A 16,947-nucleotide genomic window follows, 5' to 3' on the forward strand; every position below is an offset into this window, starting at 1 on the left:
GAAACATTTAGGAACTAGAGGAAAGTTGCATTTTTCAACATTGCTACATCGCACCCTGACTGGCTCATCTCCTCCCCAAGGCCCCTCTGCAAGGGGATCTCCAGTGGCCTACTAATGGGCTTTGGATCTCCACTCCGCACTCCCCCATCATTCATTATGTTAAGATTTATTGTTCTGATGCTGCCTTATACTTGATCCCTTCGACACCTCGTGATTGCATAGGCTGGTGTGTTTCTTCCATGTGGGCTTTGTTGCTTCTGAGCTTGATGGCCGCTTGCTTACCTTCAAGCTTTTAAGACCCCAGACGCTATACTTTTTGATAGCAGGGCACCATCAGCTTTCTTCACCACATTAGCTTATTCACCTGCTTTGTCTTCAGCAGTTGTGTCGGGAAGGTGAGCATCATAAAATGCCAGTTTAACAGAAGAAAGTATACTAGCCCTTGAAATGAGCGAACACTGACCAATTCTTTTTCGTATAATGATTCTTTGTGTTCCATTTTATTTTGCTCATACAACCTAGTAGTAATGCAACTTGAAGTTTTATTTTTCTACTCTTCAGGCAGATTGAGAATGCTTATTGTGTTCTTCTCTTTTTCCTAACTCCAAGTCTTGGATATATCATCCTAATACTCGACCTTGTTTTCTTGAGCTACCCTTTGCATCTGTTCAGTTCTTTTACTTAAAACTCATTTGGGTATGATTCAACTCATTTTGGCATGATGCAGGGTTATTTCTCATAACTGCAAATATACATTAATATGAATCTGTAAGCCTGAATCAAGAAACACTAGAAGTTGACAAACATGAAATAGAATGCTTACGGATTGATATCCTAAGTGTTAAAGTGAGGTAAATTATATTGGTACTGGTCCTTTTGAACCAGACAATCATATGGTCTATTATGTGGGGAACAACAAATTGAAGAGCAAAGAAAAAGAACATTTCCAGATCTGTCCTGAAGTACAAGATTGTTAGGGATACGTTAATCTCCATGAGTCTACAAGGAAGAACAGTTCATATGAATTGGTGTACCAGCTAACAATACAAAAGATGAAGAAATGATACATTTTAGACCTGCTGCAGTCTGAGATTGATTAAACATGTAATCAAGATGCATTTATACTGATTAGAATGTGAAAGTTGAAACAAAGAATAGAGGTGGAAAACGGCTTGCTGATAGGAATGACACTACAGATAGATAGCATGACAGAATTCTACAAGACCATCAAACAACTTATTGATCAGAAATGCTTTTCTCAATAACACCATCAACAACCACACACACAGATCTCATGCCACAGAAGTCCAATAAACTTCACCTGTGGAAACAGATAATGGGGAAGCTGACAGACAGACAGAGCCAGAGGCCAACTGTGGAACAGATCATCAATTTCCCATGTGCAATTTCAAGTTGAAACTGAAGAAAATTAAAGAAAATCCATAAGTTCCAAAGTACATTCCCAAATACATCTTGCTGGGGTTTCAGTGGTCATTCTCAAAATATATTGAACGCACCAAGTGCTGATGACTGAAGATGAGAGGGCTTGTGAGAAAACCCAACAAGAAGAAAGTAAGAGATCACTAAAAAGACAGGGAAGAACGGATGTCAGAAGAGATTCTGAAACTTGCTTATTAAATGCAAAGTAACTATCAAGAGAAGTGTAATGGTTGTTAATGTCTTATTCACAACTGTTAAGAAAGGATCAGCTTGGAAGGGGTAGGGCCAAAATTGAACATGGGTCTAATCACTACCACATGAAAACTTCAGAATAGTTGTACTGAGCATCATTCATTCAACAAAATTTGTCTGAACAGTTCTGATATATCAGACAGTTAGTTAAGTGTTGGTGTTAAAATGACAAGCAGGACAAACAAGGACACAAAGGAGGATGACGTGGAGCTTACATGTGCCGCGCCCCCCCTCCCCCCGCCCCGCCCCCCCTGCGCCCCGGGGCCGGGCTGCCTCGGAGGCCCTAGTGGCCGCTGCCGCCGGAGCTTACATTCTGATGAAAAAGACAACACAAATAAGTCAACAATCAAAATAAATGCAAGTGCCACAACTGCCATACAAGACACAAACCTGGCAGTCAGAGGGAATAAAAGGAGTAAGGCTGACCTAGTTTTAAAGGCACCAGGGAAAGTTTCTCTTCAGTTAACGCTGACAGCTCAAGGGTAAGTTACATAAACAATGGACGGGTGCCAAGAACGGGCAGCATGTACAAAAGGCCTAACGGTGGGCTGTAAAACACTGGGTGAGCTGGATGCAGGCACTGAAGTATTACCAGTGTGGTTGGAACAATTTTGGAGGAAAAAAGATAAGAGAACAGATAATAAGCTGGTTTGTGACCCAAGGTCAAGAAAGTAAAATCCAAGGTACAGTGTGAAACTAGTAAAGAATCTTATGCAGGGCACTGACATATCAATTATGGTCATTAATATTTATCTTTAGGAAACATTTCAAATATTTTTTTTAAAAAGGGGATTAACACTCATAGTTAGCACCCAGCATTACCAATGTAAACAGTGGTACAGGATTATGGTTTGTTTGTAATTAAAACTAACCATACAATGTTACATTCCAAATCAATCCTCTTCATCTCTCCTGCCACCTCCACTATAAACCCTTGCCACTCCCTTAAACTTACACTCCTGTAATTATCTCAGAATTGTTCTTCCCAATCGACTTTTGCCCCCTAAAAGCTATTATCCACATAGAAGCCAGGATAATCTTTACGAGTCAGCTGACATAATTTGTCTACTTAAAATCCTCTAATGACTTCTTTGGGAGAATGATGTGGCAATCTGCTTCTGTAAAGATTATAGCCTTCGAATCCCTAAGGGGCACTGTTCTATCCCATAGGGTCAGTGAGAATTGATTTGATGGCAATGGGCTCAATTTTTTTCTTCTTCTCTCCTTTTCTGTCATACAATATTCGTCTTTTAAGTTACGGGCTTACTTTACTCCGCATAATGTTGTCCACCTTCATCCTCATTGTAGCATGCATTGAGACTTCTTTTCTCTTACTGATTGACTAGAGTCTTTGGGGATATACCTAGGAATGGAATTGCTGGGTTACTGGTAGTTCTGTTTTAGTTTTTTGAGGAACCATCAGTTTGCCATTTTTCTACTATAGCATTTCTCATTATGGCTATAGTATTTCGCATTATCATCAACAATGGATAAAACTTCCCTACATCCTCACCAAGTTTTTGTTTTTTTTTTAATCTTAGCCATACCAGTAGGAATAAAATGATCTCAATTGGGGTTTTGATTTACATTTCTCTGATGTGTCTGGTGGCTATATGAATATGCTTCTTAGGTAAAATGACCACTCAAGTCCATTACCTACTGTATGATGGGGTAGTCTTTTTTGTTGTCAAAGTTATATACACATTTTTTGTTACTAGATCCTTGTTGAACTTATGGTTTCTGAAGATATTTTATCGAGTCTGGTCATTATTTTTGGTAAAGTCTTTTAGTGAACAAATTTTAAAAAATGTATGAGTTAATTTACTTGCTTTTTCCTGCTTGTACCTTTGTTATTAGATAATCCATTGCTGAAAGCTAGCTCTGACAACAGCGTTGCTCTTGCTTGTTCTCTTATTAAAAAAAAAAAAAGTCTTATGGTTTCAGTTTTCACATTTAGGTCCTAATCCATTTTGAATTTGCTTTTGTGAATAGTGGGTGAACCATGGATGCCATTTCACTTTTCTGCATGTGGAAATCAATGTCTCCAGCACCATCTATTGAAAAGACTTCTATCCCCATCAAATGGACTCAACACTTTTGTCAAAAATCAGAGAGCTTCAAAAGGGTTGTGGAAAACTTCCATTATCTTTCAATTCCATTTTTTCCACGAATTTTTTGAAGCCTGTTTGTATGTGTTGTTATTTCTGGATTCTGAATTGAATTCCACTGGTCTATGCAGGTGTGCATGTACCTGTGTGTGTGTTTAGTGGCTTCATATTGCACTTTAAATCTGATTCCAACTTTTCATTCTGGTTTACGAAGCCCTCCAGGAGGCTTCAAAAAGCACACAGAAATGTGGAATTAAGATAATCATTTTTCATCTGATGAAGTGTCTGTCTGCCCTCTCTCCTCCTAACAAATCCCTCACTGCCAGTTTCCTCCTCCTCTTTAGATTTGCCGCTCACCCTTGCCTACGAGTTTCCGCACAGCCGTAATGAGTCTTTCACTGGTTTTTGAGAACCTACTGCCCTTTTCATTCATGTATCAAATTTAAAACTCCTTCTCACTCAGAAAGGAATTTCTTGGTCTCATTCAAGAGCATCTTCCAGTTTTAATTATGTGCACAGCACTCGTCACTATCTCACATTGCTGTTCTTTTATTTCTTCCCCTCAGAATGAAAGCTCCTTAAAACAAGGGAGCTCATATAATCCTCCTCATTCTTGACCCCTGAAACCGCCAATGGTTGACATATCATAGGTCCTCAATTTATGTACTTGCTGTAAGAATGAACTAATATAACAGAGAAGTTAGATGAGGATATGCAACTAAAGAAGAGGTTTGTCTATGGCAAGAAAGCCAGTCAGTATATGGGGCTGAAATGCAAATATCCTGTCTGATGTCTTTCCCAACAAAACCATAGGTCTCTGTGACTGTTAGCAAAATTCATAAAAACAATGGCACGAAAACAATGTGGAGGATGCTCAGAAACTTAAACTCAGAATTACCACATGACCCAGCAATTCCACTCCTTGGTTATTTGCCCCAAAGAGGGAGAAACAGGGATTTGGGTACTTGTACACCAATGTTCCTAGCAGCACTGTTCAAAATAAGCAAAAGGTGGAAACAATTTCAGTGCTCATCAACAGATAAACACGTAAGCAAAATGCTTGGCTGCTAATCAAAGGTTGGTGGTTTGAACTCATCCGGAAGGGACACAGAAGAAAGGGCTGGTTGGCGACTGACTTCTGAAAGATGGCAGCCATCGTAAACCCTGTGGAGCCCATAGCTCCGCTGAAAACACAGGGGTTTCCATTAGTTGGTTGGAATCTTCTTGATGGCAATGGGTTATAATCATACAATGAACTATGATTCAGCTACAAGAAGAAATGAAAATCTGATACATGCTATGACATGGACTGCACCTGGAAAACGTTACACTAAGTAGTAAACGGCAAGACTTAAAGAGGCAATTATTGTATGGTGCCGCTGTTACTCGCTGTCAATGCCAACTCCCGAAGACCTCACTTGTGCAGAGCGGAGCTGTTCCACAGGGATTTTAAGGCTGCCACCTTTTGGAGGCTGACCACCAGGTTGGTCTCCTGAGGTGCTTCTGGGTGGCAATAAACCGTCCTCGATGCCTAGCACTCAACTGTTTGAGCCACTCAGAGACTCCTATTTTATGATACTATTTATAGGAAATACCTAAAAAAGGCAAGTGCATAAAGACAAAAGTTTCTTACTGGTTACCAGGGGTTTGGGAAAAGGGGGAATAGGAAGTTTATCGCTTACTTGGTAGTTTTTTGCTTGGGGTTATGGCAAATGTTTTGTGAGGCTGTACAACATGGTGAATGTAATTAATGCCATTGAATCATACACTTAAAAATGGCTAAGATGGCAGATTATTGCTATATACATATATTCACAATTGTAAAATATCAGTAGGCAGTAGAAAAAAATGTTAAGCATGTCCTTCTCCAAATTTAAGTTGTGATTCTTCCCTATGTAACCCATGAGACAGTGGTTTTCATATACAAAGTGTGTAGTGTGTGTATGTATCTATATATCTAAAATGGAATCCAACATGTAAAATCCTTGAGAATATGTTTTTTTATATTCCTATTGTGCTGCGTGAAAAACTTAATACTAAAAAATGTGCAAACTGAGTCCGGCACTGTTGGTGTAAGTTATAATGGAACTTGGGCCACATCCTCTCTTAAACTACTTCCGAATCTTGGACTTACATCACTGCATGAATCACATATTTTGTGTTTAGAGAAGTGTGTCTTCTCTCAGGCTAAAAGCTCCCTGAACTTAGGGATAATGTTTCATTCATGCTTAGCACAAAGCTTATCCTTTCGTTTAATAAATACCTGGACACTTACCACACATCAGGTCGTGTTCTAAGCACTGACCACCACCAAGCAGCTCACTTTCTAATGTTTGTATAAAAAGTGTCTTTTATTTTAAGTGACATATCATCGGTTTAGGGTTTCATCTTTGGATACATTCAGAATTTTAAATACGAATGCCTTACATCTTTTGCTTCTAATTGTGACTAACTTTATTTCCAATGCAGCTCCCTGAACACTGTCCCAAGCCCTCTTAAACTCTCCCCCACTAGAAAGACTCCTCTGATCAACTCCACTGTGATCCCTTCAGGGTATAGTACTATCTGTACTACATTAACTTAAATTTATTAGTCGTTTCAAGTAATAGGTGATTTTGTCTCCAGTTATGGGGAAACCTGTTAAGAACAAACACCATGCTTTGTTTTTCTTCTTTCCTCCTCAGAAATATATTTCTCACAAAATTAATTTCCAAAGATTTCTTCTTGTGGTAAACACCAATCTGTTTGTATACACATGCAGCTATAAAACGGATGATCATCTTTTAAAAGAAAATTGCTGGAGTTTACTTAAACCTTCTGTGTCTTCATTTCTAAGAAAGTCTGAGAAAGCAACATGTATTAGGAATTCAGGACCTAAGATTTAGTTCATAAAACACCCTTTTTTCAAGCAGTCTGTTTTTGAAATTGTTCCTACCCGCATAGAAAGACGAGAACATGGCACTCAGTCTTTCCGTGGGTACTTACCCTGTGGGCAGACACTCTTCTAGTCTCTTGTACTGGTAGCCAGAGTTCGGGTTGACTTGGCCCCCTGGGGTGCAGGCTGTAGCCTGGATAGTTAGCTGGTGGCAGGCACATTTGGACCTGAATAGGAGAGGGGGAGACAATAAGCGAGGACTGTCAAACGTGTAGAGATAAACAGTACTAATACAAGGAGCAAGAAGGGGTAGTGAAATTTTAATATTTTTCTCAAGTAAATGAGAAAGGAAGAATAATGGTATAAGACTCAGAAAAAAGAGAAAAAATGAAATGAAGTGACCATTAAGAACATGATTCAAGTTAGCAAAAAAATTTTTAAAGAGGGAATGAACCAGAGAAAGACACAAAGAAGCATTGGGCCAGGGTTACCCAGAAGGGGCACGGAGACCCCACCTCTGTACACCAGTGACCTCACAGAGGCCTGACAGCAGGGGCTCTCGCTGAAAATGGGATTCAAAGGAGATGGGAGAAGAGGGAAGCCGTTCAGATATGAGATAAAGGAAGAGGCGGAGAGTAAGGCAACCAGGAGGAATCTGCTGGCAGGGCAAGCTATTCCCCCACCAACTCACTTGTCCCGGCACCCATCCTTGCAGTCACAGCCAACCAGAAATTCAGGGCCTGTGTTGATGAAAACACCCTTGCCTGGGATCCGTTCCTTGCTGTAGGCCACTTGGGGTGGGGGGGTTGTGTCAATCTCATTGACACAAGATAGGGGAACATCTTCCTTCCCATAGGTGATGTCCAAAATATAGTAAAAAGGCTTATAAGGCTGAAACTTCCGGTCCACAAGAACATAGGGATCCAAACAGAACATCTCCAGGAAAAGGAAGTCACAGCCAGTTTCAAAAAGGTAGCGTTCGATCTCTTGCATTGTCCGAAGGCAGAGGCCACAGGGTGTCTTATAGATAACATGGAAGCCCATCTTGCGGTTCACTCGGCGCCGGGCTGTCATCCGCCGGAAGTCATAGAGTAGCGGGACCAGGAGCGGGTTCTTGCCTCGGTACTGCTCACTCCTCATAGGTCTGACCCGAGACAGACAAGTGTAGCTGCAGACATGAGGTAAGTAGAAAAGCTTCTCCATGGGGGCACGGTAGGAGGGCTCTGCCGGGGCCCTCTCCAGCATGCCAAGGAAGGCTGGAGGGGCTGGGGGTGTTACGGGGGCTGGGGATGTGGGGGCAGCTGTTGTTGAGCCTAAAGGTGATCTGCAAATGAGATGCAAGAAAACAGATAAGGCCACAGGACCTCTCCACTGTATCTGTAAACTAAGTCATCTTTCTCATCTTTCAAATAGCTATGGCCTTAAAGCAAAAGATGACAAGAAAACCAAGTCACCCTTTCCACGACTACTCTTTCCCAGCATATCTCGAGTTCAACAGTGCTCTCTTTCCCTGAAATGTACTTGTCTGTGAATTATGAATGAAGACTCCAGTCTTCTACCTTTTCCCCCTGCTCTCCGGTGTTTCCTTTCCATGGTACCAATGATGGCACCATGGTTAGTGAGATGTTTCACAAAAGACTTTCAGGTGATTCTGTATGTCTAGGCACCCGGTTTCTCATTCACTGAAAGCGTCCTTCCCTTGTCCAAACTCCTTTTTAACTAAGGCTTAGACTAACTCACCCCCTAAAAGCCAAGGGCATTCCCTATGTAGTGGTCATTCAGCCTATAGTGCCAACCCACCCACAGAGAACCTAAGATTTTCTCACCTGTAGGTCTGATTGATCCCAGGTTTCCCAGGAGCACTTTCACTGAGAGCAGGGGACGTAGGGGAGGAGTGACCAGAGCCCACAGATCCTGGCCGGAAGGATGTGCTTTTTTTAGCTACCTGCTTTCTTGACTGGGCAAGCTGGCTCTCTAAACTTCTAAGACAGAGGAGAAGAGGTCACATAGTAAAGGATGCAGAAGACAAATCACCAAAGACATTTAAAAAAGGAAGGGAATGAGCACACTCACTCAAGGTCAGCTGCCTGTGGGGAAGGAGGCGGGGCAGGCTGGACAGGTGGGGCAGGCAGAGCCATGGGCTGTTGGGGTTCCACTGGCTTGAACTGCGTCCCAGTACTAGTCAGATCCTGGGTGTACTGGACCACGGGGCCTTTACTCCTAACAGCACCTTGAGAAAAAGAAATTGGTCTAATGAGAAAATAATCACAAGGTAACAGATTCATCCACACACCTGCTTCTCAATTTACTCAATATAAGAAAGCAGTAATGTGAACATGAGTAAACACTAAGATTTCCAGTTGTCATGGTTTATACCAATGAGTGACAGTACTGGCATATATAATTTCCAACACTTATACTGGGTTAGATATTAAATAATGATACTTTGTCTTTCTGCCTCAGAAGATATATCTCCGTAACTACGTTAGATGTAGGTTAACAGTTTTAAAAATGCATTCTTTGATCAACTAGTGTTGGTAAGAAAACACTGATGTATGCTGCCAGGAACAGAAAACATCGACAGTATAAAACCAGAGAATCCACAGGTGGGTAACAGAGGTAACCCATGACCTAAGCCAGCTGTGCCAGGCTTTTATGTGTTGTTTAGAATCAAAGCCATAGCATGTGGAGGCAGCGCCACAAATCCGTCACCACTACTGGAAACAACTCAGAGCACAAGTCCTGGGTCCAATGACTCAGTAGTGTCAGCCTGGTAAACAAAGAACAGTCACTGTATAGAAGTATACTTGCGGGTTGAGCTCCAATTTTTCCCCAGGTTGCCTGTCAGACATACCCATGTTCGGACGTGTTCTGAGTTGTCCGCCTTGCTTCTTCTCCAATGTAGAGGCCGAAGATGTCTTCATGCTGAACATAGGTTCCAGCCGTGTAGAGCCCCGATAGATCCATTCACATCTTTTGTCATCCTGGAGGGTGTGAAGAAAGGGGCGAAGTGTAGTTGAAAGGCTTGACTCCATTCTGCCTCTATGGAGAATAGCTATCCATATGACTCCTCTGGGAAATCTCCCTGATGAGCCCTTAACTTCTATCTGGTCAACAACTTGTGTGCCATGTACTACTGCAGGGACTAGAAATATAATGAAGAAAAAAAGATAGATTAATTGTTTAAGCAAATGTAGAAGAGATAAACCCCTCAGGGACAGACATGGGAGTAGGGGGGGGTAGGGTGAAGGTGGGGAAAGCAGGGGAGCAAGGGGGAACAGATTCCAATGATTGACACATACTCTTCCCCACCCCTTAGGGGGAGGAACAACAGAAACCGTGGAGGGAGACAGCGGTTTGTGTAAGATATGAAAATAATAATTTATAATTTTATCAAGGGGTCACGAGGGTTGGAGGGGGAGAGGGAGGGGAAAAAAGGAGTTGATACTAAGGGCTCAAATAGAAAATAAATGTTTAGAAAATAATAATGACAACATATGTATAAATATGCTTGATACAATTGATGTATGGATTGTTGTAAGGCTTTAAGAGCCCCAGTAAAGTGACCTCAAAAAGAAAAGAAATTGTAGAAGAGAGAGATGTCAGAACTAAAAAGTGTGACAAGGATCACAAAGGCCTTAGGAACAAAGGGCTGAGGCAGCACATAGAGAAAAAATTAACTGCAGCAAGAAGGTGAGAGAGGGGAATTCAGGACAGATAAACCCCTCAGGACCAATAATGAGAGTAGACATACCAGGAGGGTAAGGGGAAGGTGGGGGAGAAAGGGGTAACCGATCACAATGATCTACATATAAACCCTTCCCTGGGGGATGGACAACAGAAAAGTGAGTGAAGGGGGACATCAGACATCAGACAGTGTTAAGACATGGAAAAATAATAATTTATAAATTATCAAGGGTTCGGGAGGGAGGGGAAAAAAGGAGGAGCTGATACCAACATTGATACCAAACAAATGTTTTGAGAATGATGATGGCAACAAATGTACAAATGTGCTTGACACACTGGATGGATGTATGGATTATGCTAACAGTTGTCCGAGCCCCCAATAAAATGATTTATAAAAAAAAAAAAGGTGAGAGAGAAGATAATGGAGGGTATACCAGATCTAGGAGCTAAACTTGGAAAATCATCAAGCCCTCTAGTCCTCTAAATGAGTTTCTTTGTCACACTATCCCCTTGCTTCATTTTGTCATCAAATCCCCAGCTATGGACAACGTGAAGCATCTACTTTTACTGCACCTGTCCTCAGTATGATTATTCCTAGAGAAAAATGAAAAGCCAAAGAATGCAGGAAGTATCAATTAAATTAATTTTCAATAGCCACCCACAGAGGAAGAGAAAGACAAAGTGGGGCTACAAACAGTACAGAAGGACAAGAAGGTGGCAAAGTAAGGCATCTCTGCAAAAATCATCCTCAGTATTGTCTCCTATACCCCTTACCCCTGCCTCCAAAACTCTAGAGAGAAACGGTACCAGGAAGAGGATCCTGACGAGGCTGCCATCCACCTCCTCGACCCGGGACTTCCACCAGGTGCCTTCCCATTCAGTCTTGATAAGCTGGCCACTTTTGAGAAGCACCATGGGGCGGTTGGGGTAGGCAGTGATATATTCCTCTATGAAGTCTCGGCAGGAGATGTCTTCTATGTCCTCCCACGTCTTTTTCACTGTCCCAAGAGAGAAAAAGGGCTAAGAGAAGGCAGGCAGGGGATATCTTGATAAAGAACTACAAACGGCAAAAGGATATTTGATATTTTTCTGGTTGGCAGGGAGAGAGGACAAAAAAGAGAGAAATCGTAACTCCACAGAAAATAAAAATAAGGCTATCTTAAGTATTAAACCTAATATATCCATGCACAAACTGATATGTTAGCATCTTCAATCATTTCATATAATTGGATGTTTCTTCTTAGAAATATCCATGCGACAATTCCTACAACTTGATATAAGAAGTAATCTAAAGAGACCAGATGTTATCTTTTGATAGGAAAAGAAAATCCTTCCTTTTCATTCTCTAGTAGGTTTTGAAGGGACACGATATGTGGAAACACAGAGGTCTTAGCTGACCTTTCAGCAACGAGAAACACTTGATTTTGTGGAAGTCTGTGCCTAAGTCAGAGCAATAAGTACAGAGATGCCCATGAAGTCTCTTTCCACAGAAAACTATGCAGTCTGCAGATTTACATGAACTTAGGTGAAACATGAAGACTAAACAGAAGTACCTCTCCAAACTTCAGTTATTTAGCTGCAGTAAAGAGCAGTTCACTCAAGGTCAGTTAGGACCATCTAAAGCTATAAAGACCTAGCACCAGAGATAAAATGGATAAAACGGAATCACCCGAAGGACTTTTAACCAAGCTTGTGTTACTCTCTTGAAACTGGGGGAATTTGTGTACCCCAAATAACTAAAAATCAAGAGCTGTTCAATTGGGTTTCTCAAGAAAAAATACAAGGTCAGAGAGGTAAGGAACAGAACAAAGGAAGGAGAATATACTCACAAGGCCGGCAGATTGGGTACAGCTCAGACTGTGTGACGTAAGATGCATAGCCATCATCAAAAAATATGAGAAACCTGTAAAGGAAGAGCAATGTAAACAGTCTGGAGACATGAACACAGGCACACTAAGCATGAATGACAGCGATCATTTTGTTAGGGCTTCCTCTCCTGAGTCAGCATAGCAAACACTCTGCGGATGCTGTTCCACACCACTGCCTTCTTCCGACTACTGCATTTTACACACCAAAATTGCACGTGATGAATGTTTTTGCTAATTGTGCAACCCCCTAGTACAGTGGTTCTCAACCTTCCTATGCCACGACCCTTTCATACAGCTCCTCATGTTGTGGTGACTCCCCCAACCATAAAATTATTTTTGTTGCTACTTCATAACTGTAATTTTGCTACTATTATGAATCAGGTGACCCCTGTGAAAGGGTCATTCAACCCCAAAGGGGTTGCGACCCACGGGTTGAGAACCACTGCCTTAGCATGTTAGTTCTCTACATATACTAAGCATGTTATATAATTTTAAAAGTTTGTGAAAAAATTCCATTATCCTTTCATTACATTTTCCCATAAACTTTTGGAAGCCCTCTCTTCTGTGTAAGTGCATTGTTTATGTAGGGGCTTTATCTGCAAAAATATGGTATTCTTTCTTTCTACCCTAAGAGTTAGGAATTCTCCCTTAATCTACCCAACATATCCATTTGTTCAAAACCATTTATTCTCGTTCCTATGTTGCTGAAAACTACTTAGTCTGCACTTTTTTTTTTAAATAGTCTGCACTTTTATCTCTTTCTCCTACATAAATTCCCATTTCCTGAATTATTAATCAATCTCAAGTTTTTACCTTAAAAAGGAAAGGAAGGAAGGAAGGAAGGAAGGAAGGAAGGAAGGAAGGAAGGAAGGAAGGAAGGAAAAGAATCACGCACTGTGACTTCTACTGTGAAAAACCTAAGTGGGTTTCTGGCTCCGGGAGACTAAGAATACAAAGGCTAACTATGAAATCTGGAGTATGGCTTGATGGACCAGTGCTGAGCTCTCCTCCATTCCTTTTACAATCCGCTGGTGCAGGTACCTTTACCTGAGCTTGTTTTTGACATTCGGTGTCTCAGCTACAATGCCAGCATAGAGCCAGACCTGGTTCCCATCTTTGTATTTGGCCACAACTCTACTGCCCACATATAGCTTGTCAGCTGGAGGATGGTAATCATAGGCAATATGGTTCCCCGACAGCAGACTCTTCCCTTTGTTGTCAAATTTAACCTTGTACTTCTTCCCTGGCCCTGAGTAAACGAGAAAGTGGATCATTTAAAAGCAAATAAGACAGTGTATGGCATAACCCTGGCTGACCCAGAGGGCAAGGCTGTGGGGAAAAGAAGCAACTGGCAGCGGAGACCTCCTGCAGGGCTGCTTTTCATGGGTCTTCCTCTCATCTGAACATACCAACTGTTTGGATGGCAATAAGGGTGCCTTTGTGCCACGTCTTAGTTCTCTTCTTGCCCAGAATCCGCATGCTGACTATCAGGTCACCATCTTTGCTCAGTTCCCCAGACATCTGACTCAAGGTTCCTATGGAAGAAAGCAGAGTTGTACTAACACATGTCACACACTGGGTAGAGAATGAAAGGAAAGAGAAGGTAGCAGGGCATTCAAGGGAAGTGGAGAAACGGTTGCTCTGTAGCCATTTTTGCTGCTTGCTTGGCCAAACACAAAACCACAAGAGATAAGGCGCTCAGTCGTTTATGCTAACAGGAGAAACCTGAATACTGGAGGTTCACAAGCACCTCAATACTCTTACATTCCCCAAATGTAAATCCATGGTTCTCAACCTTCCTAATGCCGTGACCCTTTAACACAGTTCCTCATGTTGTGGTGACCCCCCAACCATAAAATTATTTTCGTTGTTACTTCATAACTGTCATTTTGCTACTGTTAGGAATCAGGCGACCCCTGTGAAAGGGTTGTTCGACCCTCAAAGGGGTCGTGACCCACAGTTTGAGAACCACTGGACTAGAGGGAGAGGGCTAAAAAGGTACTAAGGAGCCCTGGCAACAGAGTGATGAAGCGGCCAGCCGCTAACTAAAAGGTTAGTCATTCAAATATGATCAGCTGCTCCATGGGAGAAAAATGTGGCAGTCTGTTTTCATAAAGACCTTGGAAACGCCCTGGGGCAGTTCTTCTCTGCCCTATAGGGTGATGAGTTGGAAATGAATTGATAGCAACAGGTTTCAAAAGGCATTTGGGTACAATCATCACAAACTGGGAAGTCAGTATCAGTGTAATTGGGGTTTGGTGACTACCAAAGTGTATCTTTAAAAATTTGGCAGGAAATAAAAAAAAGAATTGGCAGGATTAAGCAGACAATAAAAACAAAAGCACCATTTATTTACTATTGACTATGGATATAGAGGTGTTAATAATAGAACAGTTGCACAGTCAGTTATCTACAAGCTCTATGTAGGAATTACCTGCCCACCCGCACCCACAGACACATCCTGACTCTGACCTTTATGTAGATCTTGGGAACTGCTCTTCTTGTTGACAGCATCCATGAACTTCTGGACATCTTGAGCTGACTTTCTTAAGGCAGCCATAGCTTCACGGAGCTAAGGGAAAAGAAATGAGAGAGAAATGCTCCAAAATAGCACACAGGTTAGAAATAACTTGAGAATTACAAATATCTTGTATGAGGGGTTTCAAACAGTTTGTGGAAGAATTCCATTATCACTGAACTGAATATTTCTTTGAACTTTTTGAAGTCCACATTTAAAAAAATCAAAATGCAGTGAGTCATGTTTGGTCTTACATTTACCTTATCCAGTTGCTATTACAGACTTGACTCAGAAATCAGCTTTGGGAATTACACTTGGGTACTCAGTGCTCAATGCCACATTCATTCAGGACTCAGTCCTAGTGCACAGGATGCAGGGAGGGTTAGCAGCTGGGTGCTAACAACATGGTATGCAGTACAAACCCACCAGTTGCTCTGTGGGAGAAAGAGCCTGTCTACTTCTGTCAAGATTGATACTCTTGGAAACCCTATATAGGGTCGTTATGAATCAGACTTAGCACAGGTGGGTTTGGTTAGTTAGTACACAAGAAGCCTTGGTGGTACAGTGGGTAAAGGCCTGGCTAACGGGCAGGTAGGTGGTTTGAACCTACCAGTTGCTCTGCAGGAGAAAGATGAGGCAGTGTGAGTCCCTGAGGATTCTAGTCTAGATCCTCTCTGAGGGGAGTTCTACTCTGTCCTCTAAGATTAGTATGTTGTTGCTGTAGGTGCCATCAAGGTGGTTCTGACTCACAGGGACCCTATGCACAACAGAAAAAAGTGTGTCTGTTCTGTGCCATCCTCACAGTTATTGTGATGTTGCAGCCCACTGCTGCAACCGCACTGTCAATTCATCTTGCTGAGGGTCTTCCTCTTTTTTCTTGCCCCTCCAAGCTGATGTCCTTTTCTAGGGACTAATCTATTCTAGCAATATGTCCAAAGTAGATGAGACGAAATCTTGCCACTCTCAATTTCAAGGAGCATTTTGACTGTACTTCTTCCAAGACAAATTTGTTTATTCCCCTGACAGTCCTTGGCACTTTATTCATCACCAGCACCATAACCCAACTGCATGGATTCTTCTTTGGTCTTCTTTATTCAATGTCCAACTTTCACATATATATGAGGTCAATTTTCATACTACGGTTTGATCAGGCACCCCTAAGTTCTCAACTGAAATCCTTATAATTCAACACTTTAAAGAGGGTATGTGTAGCGGATTTGTCCAACATGGTTGATTTCTTAACTGTTGCTTCTTGAGCACTGACTGTGCATCCAAAGATGAAATCTTTGACAACTTCGATCTTTTCTCCGGTTTACCATGATCCTATCTCTCGGTCCAGTTCTGATGATTTTTATTTGTAAGCCAGACTGAAGGCTGCAGTCTTTGATATTCATTAGCAAGTGCTTCAAGGCCCCATTTCTCTCAGCAAGAAAAGCTGTATCATCTGAATATTACAGGTTGTTAATAAGCCTTTCTCCAATCCTGATGTCGACCTCTTCATATCATCTAGCTTCCCAGATTATACATGCTGAATAATAAGGGTGAAAGATGCACACCTTTCCTGATTTTTATTTCTTTATTATTAAAATATCACTTTATTGGGGGCTCTAACAGCTCTTTTAACAATCCATATATCAACTGTATCAAGCATATTTGTACATGTTGCCGTCATTATTTTCTAAACATTTACTCTCTATTGAGCTCTTGGTATCAGCTCTTTTTTCTGCCCTCCTTTCCCCTACTCCCCAGGAACCCTATTACATATTTGGGAGCTCTTACAGAATTATAACAACCCATAATTCAGTTAGATCATGCATAAATTTACAATAGCTACCACCATCAGTTTCTTCTTGAACTCTTGGATATCAGCTCCCCTTTATCCCCTCCCTCTTCTCCCCTACTCCTCAGGCACGCTTATTATTATATCACACATATATAATTTTTTGTGTGCCGTATCTTACACCATCCAATGTATCCATTCACCTGCAATTGTTATTTGTTCCCTTTGAGTGGGGTTATTACAGTCACCATTGCTGTCAGTTCCATCTCCCCACCCGCTTCCTGTACCCCTGAAACTATTTCTTAAGAGTTATCTATTTTGGCTTTCATCCATCACTCTTAGTTATACAAATGAACAGACCCAGGTCTAACAAGATTAATGAGGTAAAACAAAGACCATAATAGTAAGAGGAAGAAATA

At 41.6% G+C, this 16,947-nt stretch overlaps 1 protein-coding gene across 6 annotated transcripts in view; it reads right to left on the reverse strand.

The window, feature by feature from the left end:
• Positions 1-16,947, reverse strand: part of SETDB1 (SET domain bifurcated histone lysine methyltransferase 1) — a 43,690-nt gene that overhangs the window by 12,163 nt on the left and 14,580 nt on the right. For 3 of the 6 annotated variants that reach the window (XM_045295706.1, XM_030887164.2, XM_045295705.1), the window contains exons 5-14: positions 14,703-14,802; positions 13,640-13,765; positions 13,278-13,479; positions 12,192-12,265; positions 11,170-11,360; positions 9,530-9,659; positions 8,749-8,905; positions 8,502-8,657; positions 7,367-7,999; positions 6,786-6,902 (exon numbers count right to left, since the gene is read on the reverse strand). In XM_045295706.1, coding sequence (XP_045151641.1) covers positions 6,786-6,902; positions 7,367-7,999; positions 8,502-8,657; positions 8,749-8,905; positions 9,530-9,659; positions 11,170-11,360; positions 12,192-12,265; positions 13,278-13,479; positions 13,640-13,765; positions 14,703-14,802 — 1,886 coding nt within the window. Of the gene's footprint in view, positions 1-6,785; positions 6,903-7,362; positions 8,000-8,501; positions 8,658-8,748; positions 8,906-9,529; positions 9,660-9,745; positions 9,821-11,169; positions 11,361-12,191; positions 12,266-13,277; positions 13,480-13,639; positions 13,766-14,702; positions 14,803-16,947 lie in introns of those variants that run through there. The other 3 variants (XM_004716602.2, XM_045295707.1, XM_045295708.1) reach the window with 3 other exon arrangements.

Source organism: Echinops telfairi, unplaced genomic scaffold (assembly GCF_000313985.2).
Source record: "Echinops telfairi isolate 266 unplaced genomic scaffold, ASM31398v2 ScPeMD7_5805;HRSCAF=6673, whole genome shotgun sequence".
Taxonomy (NCBI): domain Eukaryota; kingdom Metazoa; phylum Chordata; class Mammalia; order Afrosoricida; family Tenrecidae; genus Echinops; species Echinops telfairi.